The 17,463-nt window shown below is 41.3% G+C and overlaps 1 protein-coding gene across 6 annotated transcripts in view; it reads right to left on the minus strand.

Annotated features, from left to right (window-relative positions):
* LOC140496409 (Fanconi anemia group A protein-like) overlaps nt 1-17,463 on the minus strand; it is a 111,609-nt gene that overhangs the window by 34,531 nt on the left and 59,615 nt on the right. For 4 of the 6 annotated variants that reach the window (XM_072596094.1, XM_072596092.1, XM_072596096.1 and 1 more), the window contains 10 exons: nt 16,906-17,016; nt 16,182-16,277; nt 15,900-15,959; nt 15,497-15,585; nt 14,046-14,106; nt 13,821-13,870; nt 13,296-13,372; nt 11,726-11,836; nt 10,195-10,328; nt 6,474-6,544 (listed from right to left, as the gene is read on the minus strand). In XM_072596094.1, coding sequence (XP_072452195.1) covers nt 6,474-6,544; nt 10,195-10,328; nt 11,726-11,836; nt 13,296-13,372; nt 13,821-13,870; nt 14,046-14,106; nt 15,497-15,585; nt 15,900-15,959; nt 16,182-16,277; nt 16,906-17,016 — 860 coding nt within the window. The remainder of the gene's footprint in view (nt 1-6,473; nt 6,545-10,194; nt 10,329-11,725; nt 11,837-13,295; nt 13,373-13,820; nt 13,871-14,045; nt 14,107-15,496; nt 15,586-15,899; nt 15,960-16,181; nt 16,278-16,905; nt 17,017-17,463) is intronic. The other 2 variants (XM_072596093.1, XM_072596095.1) reach the window with 2 other exon arrangements.

A 17,463-nucleotide genomic window follows, 5' to 3' on the forward strand; every position in this document is an offset into this window, starting at 1 on the left:
TTGATAACCAAAAGACAAAGAAAGATCAGGCGCCCCCTGCAGTCAACTTCATCCAAAACAGGTATAACATTCTGGATAATGTTAGGGGAGATGACTGACCAGGGGAAGGCAGCAGAAGCCAGGTTCATGGCACCATGGCTGGCTCTGCTGTACAGAAGGGCGGGAAAAAAAAAGTGGAAGGGCTATACTCAAGGAGAGAGTCATAGGGAATATGTGCTGGGTAGGCTAAAGGATATTAAGGTGAACAAATCCCCAGGACCGAATGGGATCTATTCCAGGTTCCTGAGGGAGGCGAGAGGGGAAATAGCTGGGGCCTTGACAGATAACTTTGTAGCATCCTTAAACACAGGTGAAGAGCCTGGAGGACTGCTAATGTTGTCGCCCTGTACAAGGGTAATAGGGATATTCCAGGTAACTACAGATCAGTCAGCCCGACATCAGTGGTGGGAAAGTTGCTGGTGAAGGTACTGAGGGATAAAATCTACTGAAATCTGGAAAACAATGGGCTTATCAATGAGAGGCAACATGGTTTTGTGTGGGGGGTGATCATGCCTCACCAACTTAATAGTGTTCTTTGAGAAGTGACCAAGTTGATAGATGAAAGAAGGGTTGTAGATGTCATATATATGGACTTTAGTAAGGCATTTGATAAGGTTCCCTATGGTAAACTAATAGAGAATGTGAAGTCACATGGTGTGCAGGGTGTCCTCGCTAGGTGGATAAAGAATTGGTTGAGCAACAGGACACAGAAAGTAGTATTTGAAGGGAGTTTCTCAAAATGGAGAAAGGTGACCAGTGGTGTTCCACAGGGGTCAATGATGGGGCCACTGTTTTTTGTGATATACCTAAGTGATCTGGAAGAGGGCACAGTTGGTCTAATCAGTAAGTTTCTGGATTAGTGGTGCTGGAAGAGCACAGCAGTTCAGGCAGCATTCGAGGAGCAGTAAAATCGATGTTTCAGGCAAAAGTCCTTCATCAGGAATACAGGCAGAGAGCCTGAAGGGTGGAGAGATAAGTGAGAGGAGGGTGGGGAGAAAGTAGCATAGAGTCGAGTTTGTTTCAGGACATGGTTGAAGAGCTTCAGGGCAGAGGAAATGACCTGGGATTTGCAGTGGGAGAGGGACTCCCTGAGATTCTTGTAGAGAGAGGAGGAAAACTTTTTCAAGGCAGGCATCCTTGCAAGAGGATCAGTAAGTTTGCAGATTGGTGGAGAAAGCATATTGGACTGTCAAAGAATACAGGAGAATATAGATATACTGGGGAGTTGGGCGGAGAAGTGGCAGATGGAAATCAATCCAGGCAAATTTGAGGTGATACATTTTGGGAAGTCTAATTCTAGAGCGAACTATACTGTAAACGGAATAGCCTTGGGAAAAGTTGATGAGCAGAGAGATCTGGGAATTCAAGTCCATTGTACCCTAAAGATGGCTGCATAGGTTGATAGAATGGTCAAGAAGGCATATAGTATGCTTACCTTCATTGGACGGGGTATTGAGTATAAGAGCTGGCAGGTCATGTTAAAATTGTACAAGACATTGATTCGGCCGCATTTAGAATACGGTGTACAGTTTTGGTCACCACATTACCAAATGGATGTGGATGCTTTGGAGAGGGTGCAGAGAAGATTTACGAGAATGTTGCCTGGTATGGAAGGTGCTAGCTATGAAGAGTAGGTTCAGTAGGTTAAGATTGTTTTCATTAGAAAAAAGGAGATGGAGGGGGATCTGATTCAAGTCTACAAAATCATGAAGGGTATAGACAGGGTGGATAGAGATAAGCTTTTTACCAGGGTGAGGGATTCAATAATGAGAGGTCACGTGTTCAAGGTTAGAGGTGAAAGGTTTAAGGGGGATAAATGCGGAAAGTATTTTATACAGAGGGTGGTAGGTGCCTGGAACATGTTTCCAGCAGAGGTAATAGAGGCAGGCACGGTAAATTCATTTAAGGTGCGTCTGGACAGATGCATGAGTAAGTAGGGAACAGAGGGATACTGATCCTGAGGAATTGGGTGATAGGTTTCGACAGTGAATTTGAATTGGCTCAGGCTCGAAGGGCTGAAGGGCCTGTTCCTGGGCTGTAAATGTTCTTTGTAAGAGGAGTAGATAGGCGGTTCTGCGGTTGAAAACAAGACTCCCGAATGGTAGGTTGCTTCCCAGATGCACGGGTCAGGGATGTCTCAGATCAGCTGCAGAATATTCTGAAGTGGGGAGGGTGAATAGCCAGCTGTCGTAGTGCCTATCAGCACCAATGATATAGGTTAAAAAAAAACAGAATGAGGTCCTACGTGAAGGATTTATGGAGTTAGGAGCAGAGTTAAAAAGTCAGGAGCTCAGAGGTAGTAATCTCAGGATTGCTACCAGTGCCACATGCTAGTCAGAGTAGAAATGAAAGAATAGGCAGGATGAATGCATGGCTAGAGAGATGGTGCAGGAGGGAGGGGTTCAGATTTTTGGGATATTGGGAGGGGCTCTGGGGGAGGTGGGACAATTACAAATTGGATGGTCTACACTTGGGCTGGACTGAAACCTTGGACTTTCGCTAACACTGTTGGGGAGGGTTTAAACTAGTGTTGCAGGGGAATGAGAACCAAATGAGGAAGCTAGTGGACAGTAAGAAGGTAGTAACTAAAGCCTGTAAGCAACTAGATAATGACATCAGTGTGACTAAGGGGGAGAGTAGGCAGGGAGCAGCTGATGAATGCAAAGGGATAGGTAGTCTGAGGTACATTTGTTTTAATGCAAGAAGTGTAGTGGGTAATACAGATGAATTTAGGGCTTGGATTACTACCTGGGAGCATGAGGTTACTGCTATTACTGGTTAAGGGAAGGGCATGGTTGACAACTAAATATCCCAGGGTATAGGTGTTTCAGGCAGGATAGAGAGGGAGGTAAAAGGGGTGGAGGAGTTCTATTACTGGTTAGAGAGAATCTCTCAGCTGTGTTGAAGGAGGGCACTATGGAAGACTCAAGCAGTGAGGCAATATGGACAGAGCTCAAAAATAGTAAGGGTACGGCAACAATGTTGGGGCTGTACTGCAGGTCTCCCAACAGCAAGCATGCGATAGAGGTACAAAGATATACACAGACTATGGAAAGATGTAGGAGCAACAGGGTGGGGATGATAGGAGATTTTAATTTTCCCAACATTGACTGGGATTCACAGTGTTAGACGTTTAGATGGAGCAGAATTTGTAAGTAGCATCCCGGAGGGTTTTATGGAGCAGTATGTAAATAGTCCAACTTGGGAAGGGGCCATACTGTATCTGGTGTTGGTGAATGAGCCCGGCCAGGTGGTTGAAGTTTCAGTACAGTATTACTTTGTCAATAATTATCACAATTCCGTAAGTTTTAGAAATGAGTGTGGACAAAGACGAGAGTGGTCCTAAAGGAAGAGTGCTAAATTAAGGGAAGACGGACTATAGCAAATTTCAGCAGGAACTGGGGAATGTGGACTGGGAGTAGCTGTTTAAAGGTAAATCTACATTCGATATGTAAGAGGCTCTTAAAGAGAGGTTAATTAGAGTGTGGGACAGACATGTCCCTGTGAAAATGAGGGATGGAAATGGCAAGATTAGGGAACCATGGATGGCAGGTGAAATTGAGAGACAAGCTAAGAGGAAAAAGGAAGCATACTGAAAACAGACGAAGCTTTGGAAGAATATCGAGAAAGTAGGACCAATCTGAAACTAGGAATTAAGAGGGCTAAAAGGGATCATAAAATATCTTTGGCAAACAGGGTTAAGAAAAATCCCAAAGGCTTTTATTCATATATAATGAGCAAGAGGATAACTAGAGAAAGGGTTGACCCACTCAAGGACAAAGGAGGGAAGTAATGCATAGAGTCAGAGAAAATGGATGAGTACTTTGCATTGGTATTCACCAAGGATAGGGACATGGCAGATTTTGAGGTTAGGGATAGATGTTTGATTATTCTAGATCCAAGTCAGCATAAGGAGGAAGGAAGTGTTGGATACTCTGAAAGGCATTAAGGTAGGGAAGTCCCCAGGTCCAGATGGGATCTATCCCAGGTTACTGAGGGAAGCGAGAGTTGGTGCTTTAACAGATATCTTTGCAGCATCCTTAAACACAGGTGAGGTCCTAGAGGACTGGAGAATTGCTAATGTGTCCCCTTGTTTAAAAAGGGTAGCAGGGATAATCCAGGTAATTATAAACTGGTCAGCCTGACGTCAGTGGTAGGGAAGCTGCTGGAGGAGATACTGAAGGATAGGATCTATTCACATTTGGAAGAAAATAGGCTTATCAGTGATAGGCAACGTGGTTTTGTGCAAGGCAGGTCATGTCCTACCATCTTAATAGAATTCTTTAAGGGAGTGACAAAGTTGATTGATGAAGGAAGGGTTGAATAGATATCACATACATGGACTTCAGTAAGGTGTTTGATAAGGTTCCTCATGGTAAGCTGATAGAGAAAGTGAAGTTGCATGGGTCCCAGGGTGTACTAACTAGATGGATACAGAGCCGACTGGGCAGCAAGAGACATAGTAGTAGTAGTAGAAGGAAGTTTCTCAAACTGGAGAACTGTGACCAGTGGTGTTCCACAGCGATCCATGTTGGGACCACTGTTGTTTATGATATACATAAATGATCTGGAGGAAGGTATGGATGGTCTGATTAGCTAGTTTGCAGATGACACTAAGGTTGGTGGAGGAACAGATAGTGAAGGGGGCCTGTCAGAGAACGCAGTAGAATATAGATGGATTGGAGAGTTGGGCAAAGAAATGGTAGATGTAGTTCAATCTGGGCAATGGGGAGGTAATTTGGAAGATCCACCATTTTGGAAGATCCAATTCAAGAGCGAACCATAAAGTAAACGGAAAAGCCCTGGGAAAAGTTGATGTACAGAGAGATCTGGGTGTTCAGGTCCAATGTACCCTGAAGGTGGCAATGCAGGTCAATAGAATGGTCAAGAAGGCATACAGCATGCTTTCCTTCATTGGAAGGGGCATTGAATACAAGAGTTGGTAAGTCATGTTACAGTTGTATAGGACTTTGGTTTGGCCACAGTTGGAATACTGCGTGCAATTCTGATCGCCACATTACCAGAGAATGTGGATGCTTTGGAGACGGTGCAGAGGAGGTTCACCAGGATGTAGCCTGGTATGGAGGGTGATAGCTATGAAGAGAGGTTGAATAGATTAGGATTATTTTCATTAGAAAGATGGAGGTTGGGGGGGTCCTGATTGAAGTCTACAAAATCATGAGAGGTATAGGCAGGGTGGATAACAAGAAGCTTTTTCCCAGAGTGGGGGACTCAATTACTAGGGGACACGAGTTCAAGGTGAGAGGGAAAAAGCTTAAGAGAGATATACACATGGAAAGTTCTTTATGCAGAGGGTGGTGGCTGCCTGGAACACATTGCCTGTGGAGGTGGTAGAGGCAGGCACGATAGCATCATTTAAGATGTATTTAGACAGATACATGAATGGGCAGGGAGCAGAGGGATACAGATCCCTGGAAAATAGGTGACAGGTTTAGATAGAGGATCTGGATTGGTGCATGCTTGGAGGGCCGGAGGGCCTGTTCCTGGGCTGCAATTTTCTTTGTTCTGTACTACACTGTGCATACATTGAATAACAGATAAGTGGAGATGATTGCAAGGCAATACAATTTCTCTTTGTGTTTGTATTGTTAACAACTATTGTGGTTTACAATGCGGATGAAGTGTGGGCACTGTTTGATATGCAGTAGCAAATGTATGCACAATAATTTAATGAGTAGGCAACTAGTTTCCTCACTGGAATTGTTTAAAGAATAATTACTGACCAGAAGACTAGGGAGAACTGCGCTTGTTTAGAATAGTGCCACATATCCTTTGAGGGTCAGTGAGAGCAGACAGTGTCTCAAAGGAGAATGGGCAAGCAGGTAACCCCTGATACACATAGTAGACATTCCTGAATGGTGACCCACTCCTGTACCTGCTTTCTACTGTTTTCACAAAGTTTAAGAAATAATCCACTCACCTGCTCATGTTATGGCTTGATAACATATTCAATTGCCTGTTAATTAGTTTATTTAAAATGGTGGGCAGGGTGCTGATTTCAATGTCTATTCATCTACCTAGTGGGGATGGCAGTCAGGTTGGAAGGCAAGGACTTGCTTGGACACAGCCCTGCATTAGGTGTCCCAGCCCTGCTGAAAACCAGCAGGGTAAGAACCAGCCGATTATGTTGGAAACAAAGATAGACCTTGACAACTTGTTCCCAGTTTTCAGCATGAGTATATATTTTTATTTTGAAGTAATTAGTATCATTAGAGATAGCAGATAAAAAAGGTGGAAGATAGCACTCGGTGGCAAACACATACTAAATATACTGAAGTGAGCAAAAGGAGTAACAGGTTTACTTCAATAAACAAAAAACCAAAATTGATTCCTAATGAATTACACCATAGATATTTTTCCCATCATTCAATTAACCGGTGATCATGGCTGTTTAATTCATCGCTGCACCTTACCTCTGTGGTGGGTTGAAGTTTGTTGCTGTAATAAATGTTTGACAAAAGCTCTTCAATAGAAGATCTCTGACCTACAAGTGAAAACACGTTGTAACAGCACATCTGAAATCGATCATCCACTTTTCAAACTTGCCTTAGTATCTGCTAGATGCATACATTAGAACAATTATATTGTTGTATAACTACAATTATATTATAACACCAGAAATAGCCAGTATTTTCAATCTGAATACTGTACACTCTTTATAGATTTCTATAGCAGAGAAGATTCAAAATGCTTTGAACTAATGACAACAATATTTACAAGACAAAATATCAAATATATACAACAGCAATGAGCTCACCAGACTGCTCAGTCCCCAGAGCATGAGTGACTTTCTCAATCACACTCTTCCCTTATCCTTTTCACTCACTCAAGCTTTTCTCACCTCTACCCAACTGATATGAATCAAACGGAACCATTTATACCACTATACTGTGCAGGTGATAGCCCAGTGGGATTAATGTTGGACTAGTAACCCATGGAGCCAGGTAATGTTCAAGGTTCAAATCTCAATCAGCAGGCATCGAAACTTCAATTCAATTTTTAAAAAATGGAATTATTAGACTACTAATGGCCATGAAATCACTGTCAAGTATCACCAAAATTCCATCTGCTTCACCAAAGTCATGGTCTGGCCTATGTGCAGTTCTGGATTCAGAGCAATGTGGTTGATTCATAAACTACCCGATGAAATAGTCCAGCAAGCCATTTAGTTACGTCAAATGCTAAAAACTCTCAACTTGAAGGAAAAATAAAACCAGACAGACTTTCTGGCAGTGGCTAAGGCCCTGGGAAGGACAATAGCAAATGCAGCCCTGTCAACCCTGTAAAGTCCTCCTTACCATCATAGGATCATAGAATCCCCAGTGTGGAAATGGGCCATTTGGCCCAACAAATCCACATCAACTCTCAGAAGAGTAACCTTCCCAGACCCATTTCCCTACCCTATTACTCCACCCCGACTCCCACACCTAACTTAAACATCCCTGAACACCATGGGTAATTTTAGCATGGCCAATTCACCAAACAGGCACATCTTTGGATTGTGGGAGGAAACTGCAGCATGTGGAGGAAACTCACGCAGACACGGGAGAATGCACAAACTCCACAAAGACAGTTGCCTGAGTCTGGAATCGAACCCGGGTCCCTGGTGCTGCGAGGCAGCAGTACTAACCACTGAGCCACCGTGCTGTTCCATCTGGGGCTTTTGCCAAAATTGGGAGAGCTGTACCACAGACAACTCAAGAAACAGTCTGACATAGTCATGCTCAAAGAATCATATTGTACAAAGTGTTCCAGACATTATCACCATGCCTAGGTATGGCAGGTTCCATTGGTAGGGCAGACCCATCAGGTAGCAGCTCAGTGGTATACAACTGTGAAGGAGTTGCCCTGGGAGTCCTCAACATTGACTCTAGACTCAATGAAGCTTCATGGCATCAGGTCAACGATGGGCAAGGAAATCTCTTGCGGAGTACCTATAGCAACCTCCTCCACTGATCAGTGTTCTTCCATGTTGAACACCACTTGGAGGAAGCATTGAGGGTAGCAAGGGTGCTATACAAACTCTGGGTAGGGGATTACAATATCCCAATCAAGAGTTTCTTAGCACACCACTATGGTCTGAGATGGTTGAGTTCAAAAGGACATAGCTACTAGATTGGGTCTACATCAAGTGACAAAGGAACCAACAAGTGAGAAAAACAACTACAATCTGCAACCTTAGGCCCAACATAGTCCCCATTCTATAATTACCACGAAACCAGAAGATTAAAACTGGTTGAGTACAGGAGTGTATGCCATGAGCCACGTCAGGCAAATCTAAAAATGAGGTGCCAACTTGATGAAGATAAAAAACAGGACTACTTGCCCAAATAGACTACATGCCAAATAGCATAGCAGCAAATAATGGACAGAGATAAGTATTCCCCCAAGCCAATAGATCAGATCTATGACCTGCAGTCCACGTCCAGTCATGAATAGTTGTAGACAATTAAACAATTCACCAGAGGCAGCAGCTCCACAAATAACCCCATCCCTAATGATGGGGGAGCCCAGCACATCAGTGCAAAAGATAAGGCTGAAGAATTTTGCATTAATCTTTAGTCAAAAGTGCTGAATGGATGATCCGTCTCAGCCTCCTCCAGAAGTCACAGGTGTCAGTCTTCAGTCAATTCCATGTGATACTGCAAAGATTACAGGCCCTGACAACATTCTAGCAATAGTACTGAAGACATATGCTTCAGAACTTGCCCCCACCCCTAGCCAAACTGTTCCAGTACAGCTACAACACTGGCATCGAACCAACACTGTAGAAAATTGCTCAGGTGTGTCCTGTACATATAAAGCAGGACAAATCCAACTCTGTCAATTACCACCCCATCAGTTTATTCTCAACCATCAATAAAGTGATGGAAAAGGTTACTGTCAGTGCTATCAAGCAGCAACTATCAAGCTTAGCAACAACCTAATCAGTGATGTCCAGTTTTGGATTCTGCCAGGGCCACTTAACTGATGAAATACTCTCCAGTTGCCTGGATGAGTGCAGCTCCAATAACACTCAAGAAGCTTGACACCACCTAAGACAAAGCAGGCCACTGGATTGTTTGTGGATATAGAGCCATTTTCATAAGTTCCCAAGGCTCCTTAGATAGCACTTTCCAAATTCATGACTACCTAGAAGGACAAGTGCAGCAGATACATAGAAATATCAACTGTGAATTCCCCTCCAACTACTCAACATTAATTCTGAAATACATTCCTTTAGTATCGCTAAAGGAAAACCCTAGAATTCCCTCCCTAAGGCATTGTGAATCTGCCTTTTGCAAATGGGACTATAGTGATTCAAGGTTGCATTTCACTGCTATCTTCTCAAAGGAAACAAGGGACCAGCAATGAATACTGGCTTAACCAGTGACACCCATATCTCACCAATTAATAAAAACATTTGTCCAACTCTGATTTCAGTCATGTGAGAAAACAGATAGTTTGGTGCTCAGGAAGGCCAATAGGCTAACCCGCAGAAGGTTTTCAATTACAAGATAAAGAGCTAATTGTAAACGCATTAGTGCTCACTATAACAAAGAATTTTGATATTTTCTTTTTTATTGAGCTGGCTGGAGACAGGCAGCTTATCTCCAAGCCTGTTATGTCAGCTTTAGCTGGAAAGACTTTTGGAAGCTCAGGACCTCCTGGAAATTCAAAATGGCGGAGGCTGGTTGTGAGTCCAGCAAAGTTGTCCATTTTTAAAATCAACAGATTTTTAAACAAAAACTTAGAACGGAATTCTTTTGGTGAGATTTCTTTGCAGGACTTGTGGAGACAACTGTTCAGGAAGAACTGTGCCATGGCCAAACAATTTTAATCTTTAATTGTTGGGTCACAGAGATTGAAAATCAGACATCGTGACTGATTATATATACCACAATATGGATGGAGGCTGTTCAAGGTGAGACGAATATGAAAAGTGATCCCATTATCACAGGGAAACATTTGTACAAAATAAATACCTACATTTTTTAAAAAATTACACAACAGCATGCATCACCACTAAAAACGCCATACAAAAAATTTATATTAGACATTTCTTGTTCATACACATGCATATACACACAGTACATATATACCCATCCAGCTCATCAACCATTAATATAACATGATCTCCAAATGAGCACTCACCTCTGACTCTACAGGAGTCAATTCATGTACAACAGTTTCTAATTGGATTGGTTTATCCATTGCAGTGCAATCATCATCAATATCTATCATAGTTTTCAGCTGACCAGAGATTACAGCTATCTGAGCAGAAACAACTAGAAAAGAACTTGTATCATTAACACAAATAAATGCATTAATCACTAATTTCTGTTCAAGTAAAGATGAATTAAGAAAAAGATATGCTTTCACACTAAACAATTATGATCTATTCTACATAATAATGATATGGAAAATGAAATATGGTGTGTTTTTAGTCAGCATTTTTTCCTAAAAAATTGCTTAATCCTGGAAGAATTATCTCCTCCCTATTCTAAGCTAAACTCTGTTGCTGTCTGTTCAGACTATGATAGCAGACTCCATGATGTCAGCTGGGATTCACTAGGTAACACTCACCTCCCAATCAAAAGATTGTTTGTTCAAGAAAGGAAGATGTGCATTAGTTAGCACTTTTCATCGTCTCTGGATAAGCCAAAGCACTTTACAGCAAATGAGGTCACTGATATAATGCAGTAAACATGGCAGCCAACTTGGCCAAAATTCAAACCTCAGTCGATGTAAGTGAAAAACAAATATATTTCATTGCTGTTTGCGGATCTTGCTGTGTGCAAACTGATTGCCATGCTTCCAATGCTATAACAATGACTACACTTCAAAAAAAGTATTTAATAGGCTGTCCCAAAATTGTGACGTATGCAATACAAATAAAAGTTCTTTTGTCTTTGTGGCCATACCTCATATCTGTAGCACAGTCCAGAAACAAGATGGCTGACTCCATAATGAAAGGCATGTTTATGTCAACCATTCATTAGCCCAACTCACAACATCCAACCGAGATCTACGAACTGTTCTTAGCTTTGGATGATCCTACCAAAAGTTATATTACTGCTAGCATAGGTCTTCCAGTCATGGGAACATCAAATCTTCCTAACATGTTATACAGCATAAACAGGCACGGTGGCTCAGTGGATAGCACTGCTGCCTCACAGAGCCAGGGACCCGAGTTCGATTCCAGCCTCAGGTGATTATGTGGAGTTTGCACGCTCCCCCCGGTGTCTGCATGGGTTTCTCTCGGTGCTCCGGTTTCCTCCCACAATCCAAAAGATGTGCAGGTTAGGTGAACTGGCCATGCTAAATTGCCCATAGTGTTCAGGACATGTGTAGGTTAGGTGCATTAGTCAGGGGTAAAGGTAGAGAAATGGGGAATGGGTTTGGGTGGGATATTTTTCGGAAGGTCAGTGTGGACTTGTTGGGCCGAAGGGCCTGTTTCCACATTGTAGGGAACCTATACATTTTAAACAGCTTGTTAACTTATCCTTCAATTTATTTTGCTGCCAACTAGCCTCCAATACCCTCTTAAAGTTACAAATGTTATGAGCTTTGAAGAAAGAAGAACCTAGGCTTCAGAAGTGAATGGTTGAGAAAGAAATCAACTCAGTGAGGCCAATCTTGATTGCTCATGACTACAGTCATTCTATCAACATTGTGCACGTACCACCAATATCACTTGGCTCAGTAACAACTTTGTTCAGTTCTTCAAGAGCAGTTGTCAGGACTCCAATCGGTTCCATTGGACACTGCACTTCCTCAGACATGGAAACATCTGCTTCCAAAACACAAAGTGGATAAAAAGCAATATTATCTGCCAGGTTACTTAACATTGATTTAAATGTCTGGATTTCTCATGAAAATAACATCAACATACCAACACATGATTATACAGCACACATAACCATTCATAAATGGATTTGCACAAAGTGAATACTTGATGTATCCAGTTAAGGAGACCTTCAATCTATAAACTTTGCAATTTTTAAAGTAAGGCTTAAATTGAGAGTCGAGGGAGGGGAGAGAGATTATCTATCCGCTCCACCCTCCCCACTGACCCATCACCATCACCCCCCCCCCCCTCCACCTGCATCTACCTATCACCTTCCAAGCTACCTTCTCCCCAACCCCTCATATTTATCTCTCAGCACCCTCCACAGCATTACATTCCTGATGAAGAGTTTATGTCCAAAACGTCGATTCTCCTGCTCCTCGGATGCTGCCTAACTTGCTGTGCTTTTCCAGCACCACACTCTTGACTGTGATCTCCAGCATCTGCAGCCCTCACTTTCTCCTGGTCAGACTGTTGTGTGTTTCAATGAGATTTTTCCCTCAGTCTCCAGTGAATACAGGCCCAGTCAGTCTAATGCCTCTTTAAACATCAAATCTGCCGTCCCAGGAATCTGGGGAATTTCCACTGTATCCTCTCTATGGCTAGTCTATCTGCTCTTTGGTAAGGAGACCAAAACTATAAACAATGTTTTAGGTGTGGTCACACTAAGCTTCAGTACAGCTGCAACAAGACTTTGTTGTTCCTGTGCTCAAACTTCTTGCAATGAAGGCCAACACACCATTTTCCTTTCTAATTGCTGCAATTGAATGCTTGCTTCCAATGATCAGTGTACAAGAATAACCAGATCCCTCTGTACATCAACTTTTCCCAGTGTATCATCATTTAAATACTATTGGTTTTCCCTACCAAAATAGAAAACTTCACCCGTAGCCGTGCTACACTGCACCTGCCAAGCATTTGCTTACTGATCAACCTGTCAAAGTTGCCCTGAAGCCAATTTACATCCTCCTCACAACTCCAAGGTAATTTTTTGTCATTAGCAAACTTGGAAATATTACTTCTGATTTCCTCATTCAAATCATTGTTATATATTGTGAATAGCTTGGTATTCAGTGCTCACTTGTAACTGCTTTTCACTCAAATACACCCCATTTATTCCTAACCTGCTTCCGGTCTGCTAACCAATTCCTAATCCACGCAGTATAGTATCATCAACTCCATCTGCTTTGATTTTTCACAATAACTTCTACATAACGAGAAGGAAACTGGGAATGGGAACAAAAAGGAGATAAAGAGCTGAGAGGTCTTCAGAAATGGAGCAGAGATCATCAGTATAGAGAGCTTTTAAAGTAATCTACAACAAAAAAAAGCTTCCATATTCAATGAGAGGACTTCAGGTGCTGTACTGTGGGGCAGACAGGTCGCACACACGCACACCCCTAACCTTCAAGTAGGCACTGTTTCTCTCTTTCACATGCTTGAACATAGCTCGCATACAGATTCTCTGGAATTTTATCTGCTCTGATGGAAACAAAAGTGACAGTCACCAACTAGAAATGTAGCAAAGGGCCAAAATTACAAGAAATTCTAATAAGACTCATCAACGTTTTGTCATCTAATTGAATAATGCAGAGCTTGCTGCAGCAGTTGACTTAATACTCTTACACCAGTTAGGAATGCAGAGATATACAACGTTTTTATAATGGACAGAATGCTGATGTCCTCATGAATTGACTCAAAGATTTTCTGATGATAGTGCCATAAATTTAACTTGGAACAAATAGACACAATTGGCCCCAATCAATTGTTTCCCATACTTTAGTGGTAGAGGATAGGCTTAAGGTTGACCAAGTTAATACTGAATTATAAGTAGCCTATTGCCTTGGACTTAAACCAAAGTTAGTTTTATTCAGCAGTTGCTTTGTCCCAGATTTTTGCATGATATAAAAGGTTTGAAATGGTCACTTACTTTCTGAGGGAATCAATGAAGACCATACGTGAATCCTGGGCAGGAGGCAGCTGTAAATAACAATACAGCAAATCACAGCCAATGACACTGACTAACTGGGCCTTTCAATTCATAAATGAAGACGCACTAATTGTGGTAATATTAAAGTGTATTCCGATTTATTGATCAATGTATTTTGTAGAATATTACAGTTAAACCGTAAATATTAAAATAAGAAATACAAACCAGACGAGGGGTAAGCAGAGCAGGCAAAAATCTTGTCAAGTAATATGGCCTTCGGAAAATGCTGGGATAAATAAAAAATTATATATAGCATTATTGCTCATTTGAAACTGAAACAGTTTATCTTACGATTGTAAAATCAGTAAGTTATATTTAAAATATTGATTGTCGATGGGTATTGCCTTGAAATTAAAAATCCTAACTTTGGAGTTAGAAATAAGGAATTCTTGAAAAGCAGTTCTTTAAAAAAAATTATAATTCATTCTTAGAATATTGGCAAGAGCAGCAATTATGGAGTCATATCAGACTTGAAATATTAACTCTGCTTCTTCCTCCGCAGATGCTGCCAGACCTGCTCAGATTCTCTTGCACTCTATGCTTTTTTTCAGATGTGCTTTCCTGATGTTCTGATCGTGACATGATACAATTGATTGCCACACTTCAGAGGGCAGTTAAAACTTAGCCACATTAACGTGGGACTGTTATCACACAGATTCGCCAAGCATCGAACCTCTCCTCCCATAAGTCAACCAATACCATGTTGGATTTTTAATGACAATAGGACAGCTTCAGGATTAATTTCATTTTAAATAAATTGACATTGCCTTTATCAATTCACATTTTCCACTGTATCAACATCCACAGCAGTGATTTTAACCATAATCATATCATAGTCATCTGAAAAGAACTGAAGCCAACAGATTCAGTTTGCCCAACATTTAACTGAAACTACAGGTCAACCAAACTCTGACCAGTCTGACAGCACAGAGCCACTGGAGGGGGTCAGAGAGATTAGAAACATAAACTAACTGGTTGTTGTCAGTATATAGATGGATGCTGGCTTCACATTTACAGATGGTGTCACCACGGACAGCCTGTACAAATGGAAAATGTTATAATTATGGGATTTCAGAGTGTAATATATTTTGGCAAGGGGAAATCCCATAGCTGGTTATTCTGTATGGCAGTGAGCAGGGAAATCTAGTGAGGCATTGGAGGAGGGTAGAATGATCAAACATCTCAAACTATAATGAAATGTAAAGATGTATAACATACCATGGACATGGTCAGGGTGCATAATATGTGACTTTGGTTAGATTGGGCTTGTTATGATAAACGTAAAAATAAGAGGTTTTGTTTAGGAGTTTTGAAATATGCCAACTGTTTGTAAACAATTTGTTTTTTGGTTGAGTGTGATTTGGGTAAATGATGACAACTTGTAAAGGTGGTAGATGCCAGCTGGAAAGGGGGCCAGACAGGGGAGTTGTGAAGTGAGTAGCTTAGTACAAATGGGGTCTATAGAGCAGCAGGCAAGTGTCATGAACGGGGTGGACTTGGAGATTTCTAACTTCATTTCCTTTTTACTTTTGCAAATAAAAGTATATGTAAAATAATACATTGCTCCATAGACATATCAAATACATCTCGATATTCAGAACCTAAGCTTGGTGTACCTTGCTTCCATGACGCTAGCTGGAATCTTTCCACTGTTTTCAAATATTAGAACAGCTCTCTCAACATCCTGCATGGCTTGACACTGGGGCTATAGAAAAGTTAAACAAAACTATTCAAAACCTGAAATAAGTTTTTTTCTACAGATATGCAACAGTTGCCTCAAATCTTGCAGATTTGCTTAGTATAACAAACCAGCCATTGCCATTAATGAATGAATGATCCTCTGTAAATTCTTGGTTTTTACAGTGGATGCAATGTTAGATTTCAGTTCTGAAGCATTCAATTTTCGGAGATAAAAATTAAAAACAATTCATTACTAAGAGTAAAGAAGAGAATTAGTTTCTTAGCATTAGCACTAGCTGACACAAACTGACATAGACACCTGTCTATTTCTGGACTAACCTTAGGGGGAGCATTAGCTGTTGACAGATCCTCATACAAACCTAACTCTTCAATTGTCACCTACAAACAGAAATAGAATTCAGAATGAAAGGAAGGCTTAGATTGGTCAGTCACAGTATGTTTTTAATGCAGCTAATATGAATATCAACTGTCTTGTTATCACATAATGCTCATAATTTTAGGAAAGAAGGTGCTATGTATTCAACAGAGCCCCTTTACTCTGTCAAACAAGCAATCCTGTTAAACTCGCACAAGGCTTAGCATCTTGGTTTCATGACCAACCTGGAAATCTGAAAGTCGAGTTTTAGCTAGTGAGATATATTCCAGGAGCATAACACGATACTTTGATGCCACATAAGGAGGATATAATATGTGGACCTGTGCAAGAAAGACAGTGTTACCAAATGTCATTCATATTGTAACAGAGTGCCTCAGAAACATGTAAAAATCAGAGAATCAGTGATTTAGTGCCTCAAATCTTTTCTTCGATTTAATATTATAATTGTTGCTTTCCACATCTCCAAATTTCCTCAGTATCCAAAAATCACGAGCTCTGTCTTCAAAATACTCCACAACAGAGCATCCACAGCCCTTTGGCTTAGAGAATACCAAACATTCACAACTCTTGAGCAAAGCAATCTCTCTTCAACTCTGTCTCTGTAAAGCCTCTTAATGACTTCAAATTTTTCAATCAGATTACCCATCAACCTTTTAAATTTGAGGGAATAGAGGCCCTCATAGGTCAATATCCTCATCCCAGACGGGAGTCTGATTGCAGCACTGGTTTACCAAATACCATACAATGACAAGCATCAGTTTTGATTAATCCCTGATGTAATATTTACTAATTTAAACAGCAAAATAAAACTGTAAATAGTGGTCATGTTAAATGTTATTAGTTTCTTGTTCATCAGCAGAATAAAGAGATAAATGGACAAACAGCTCAACAATACCTATACGAGATATCAGGCTTCATACTACTACCCGGTCATAATAATCTTCTCACCTTTAAATACTGTGCAGTTTCAAATGGCACCAGGTCTGTCAAAAATTTCAGCAGGAAAATTAGTGACTTCTTGCTACTGCCATGGTAACTACTCGCAGACCCAAAAGAATTCTAATAAAGCAAAAAAACCCAGAATTTACGAACTTACACTTTTTTTTTCTACAGATGAACCAACTTTGAACCAAAATGATATTAAACCGTATCCTCCAGTATTTTACAGTTGTAATATTAGATTAGATTCCCTTCGGCCCAACAAATCCACACCGACCGTCCGAAGAGTAACGCACCCAGATCCATTTCCCTCTGACTTATGCACCCAACACTATGGGCAATTTAGCATGGCCAATTCACCTAACCTGCATGTCTTTGGACTGTGGGAGGAAACTGGAGCATCCGGAGGAAACCCAAACAGACAGGGGGAGAATGTGCAAACTCCACACAGGCAGTTACCTGAGGAATTGAACCTGAGTCCCTGGTGCTGTGAGGCAGCAGTGCTAACCACTGAGCCATCATGGCACCCAAAATGCTGTTTCGAGTATAGCTAGTGTACAGAGCAAG

This window comes from Chiloscyllium punctatum, chromosome 26, assembly GCF_047496795.1.
Source record: "Chiloscyllium punctatum isolate Juve2018m chromosome 26, sChiPun1.3, whole genome shotgun sequence".
Lineage (NCBI taxonomy): Eukaryota > Metazoa > Chordata > Chondrichthyes > Orectolobiformes > Hemiscylliidae > Chiloscyllium > Chiloscyllium punctatum.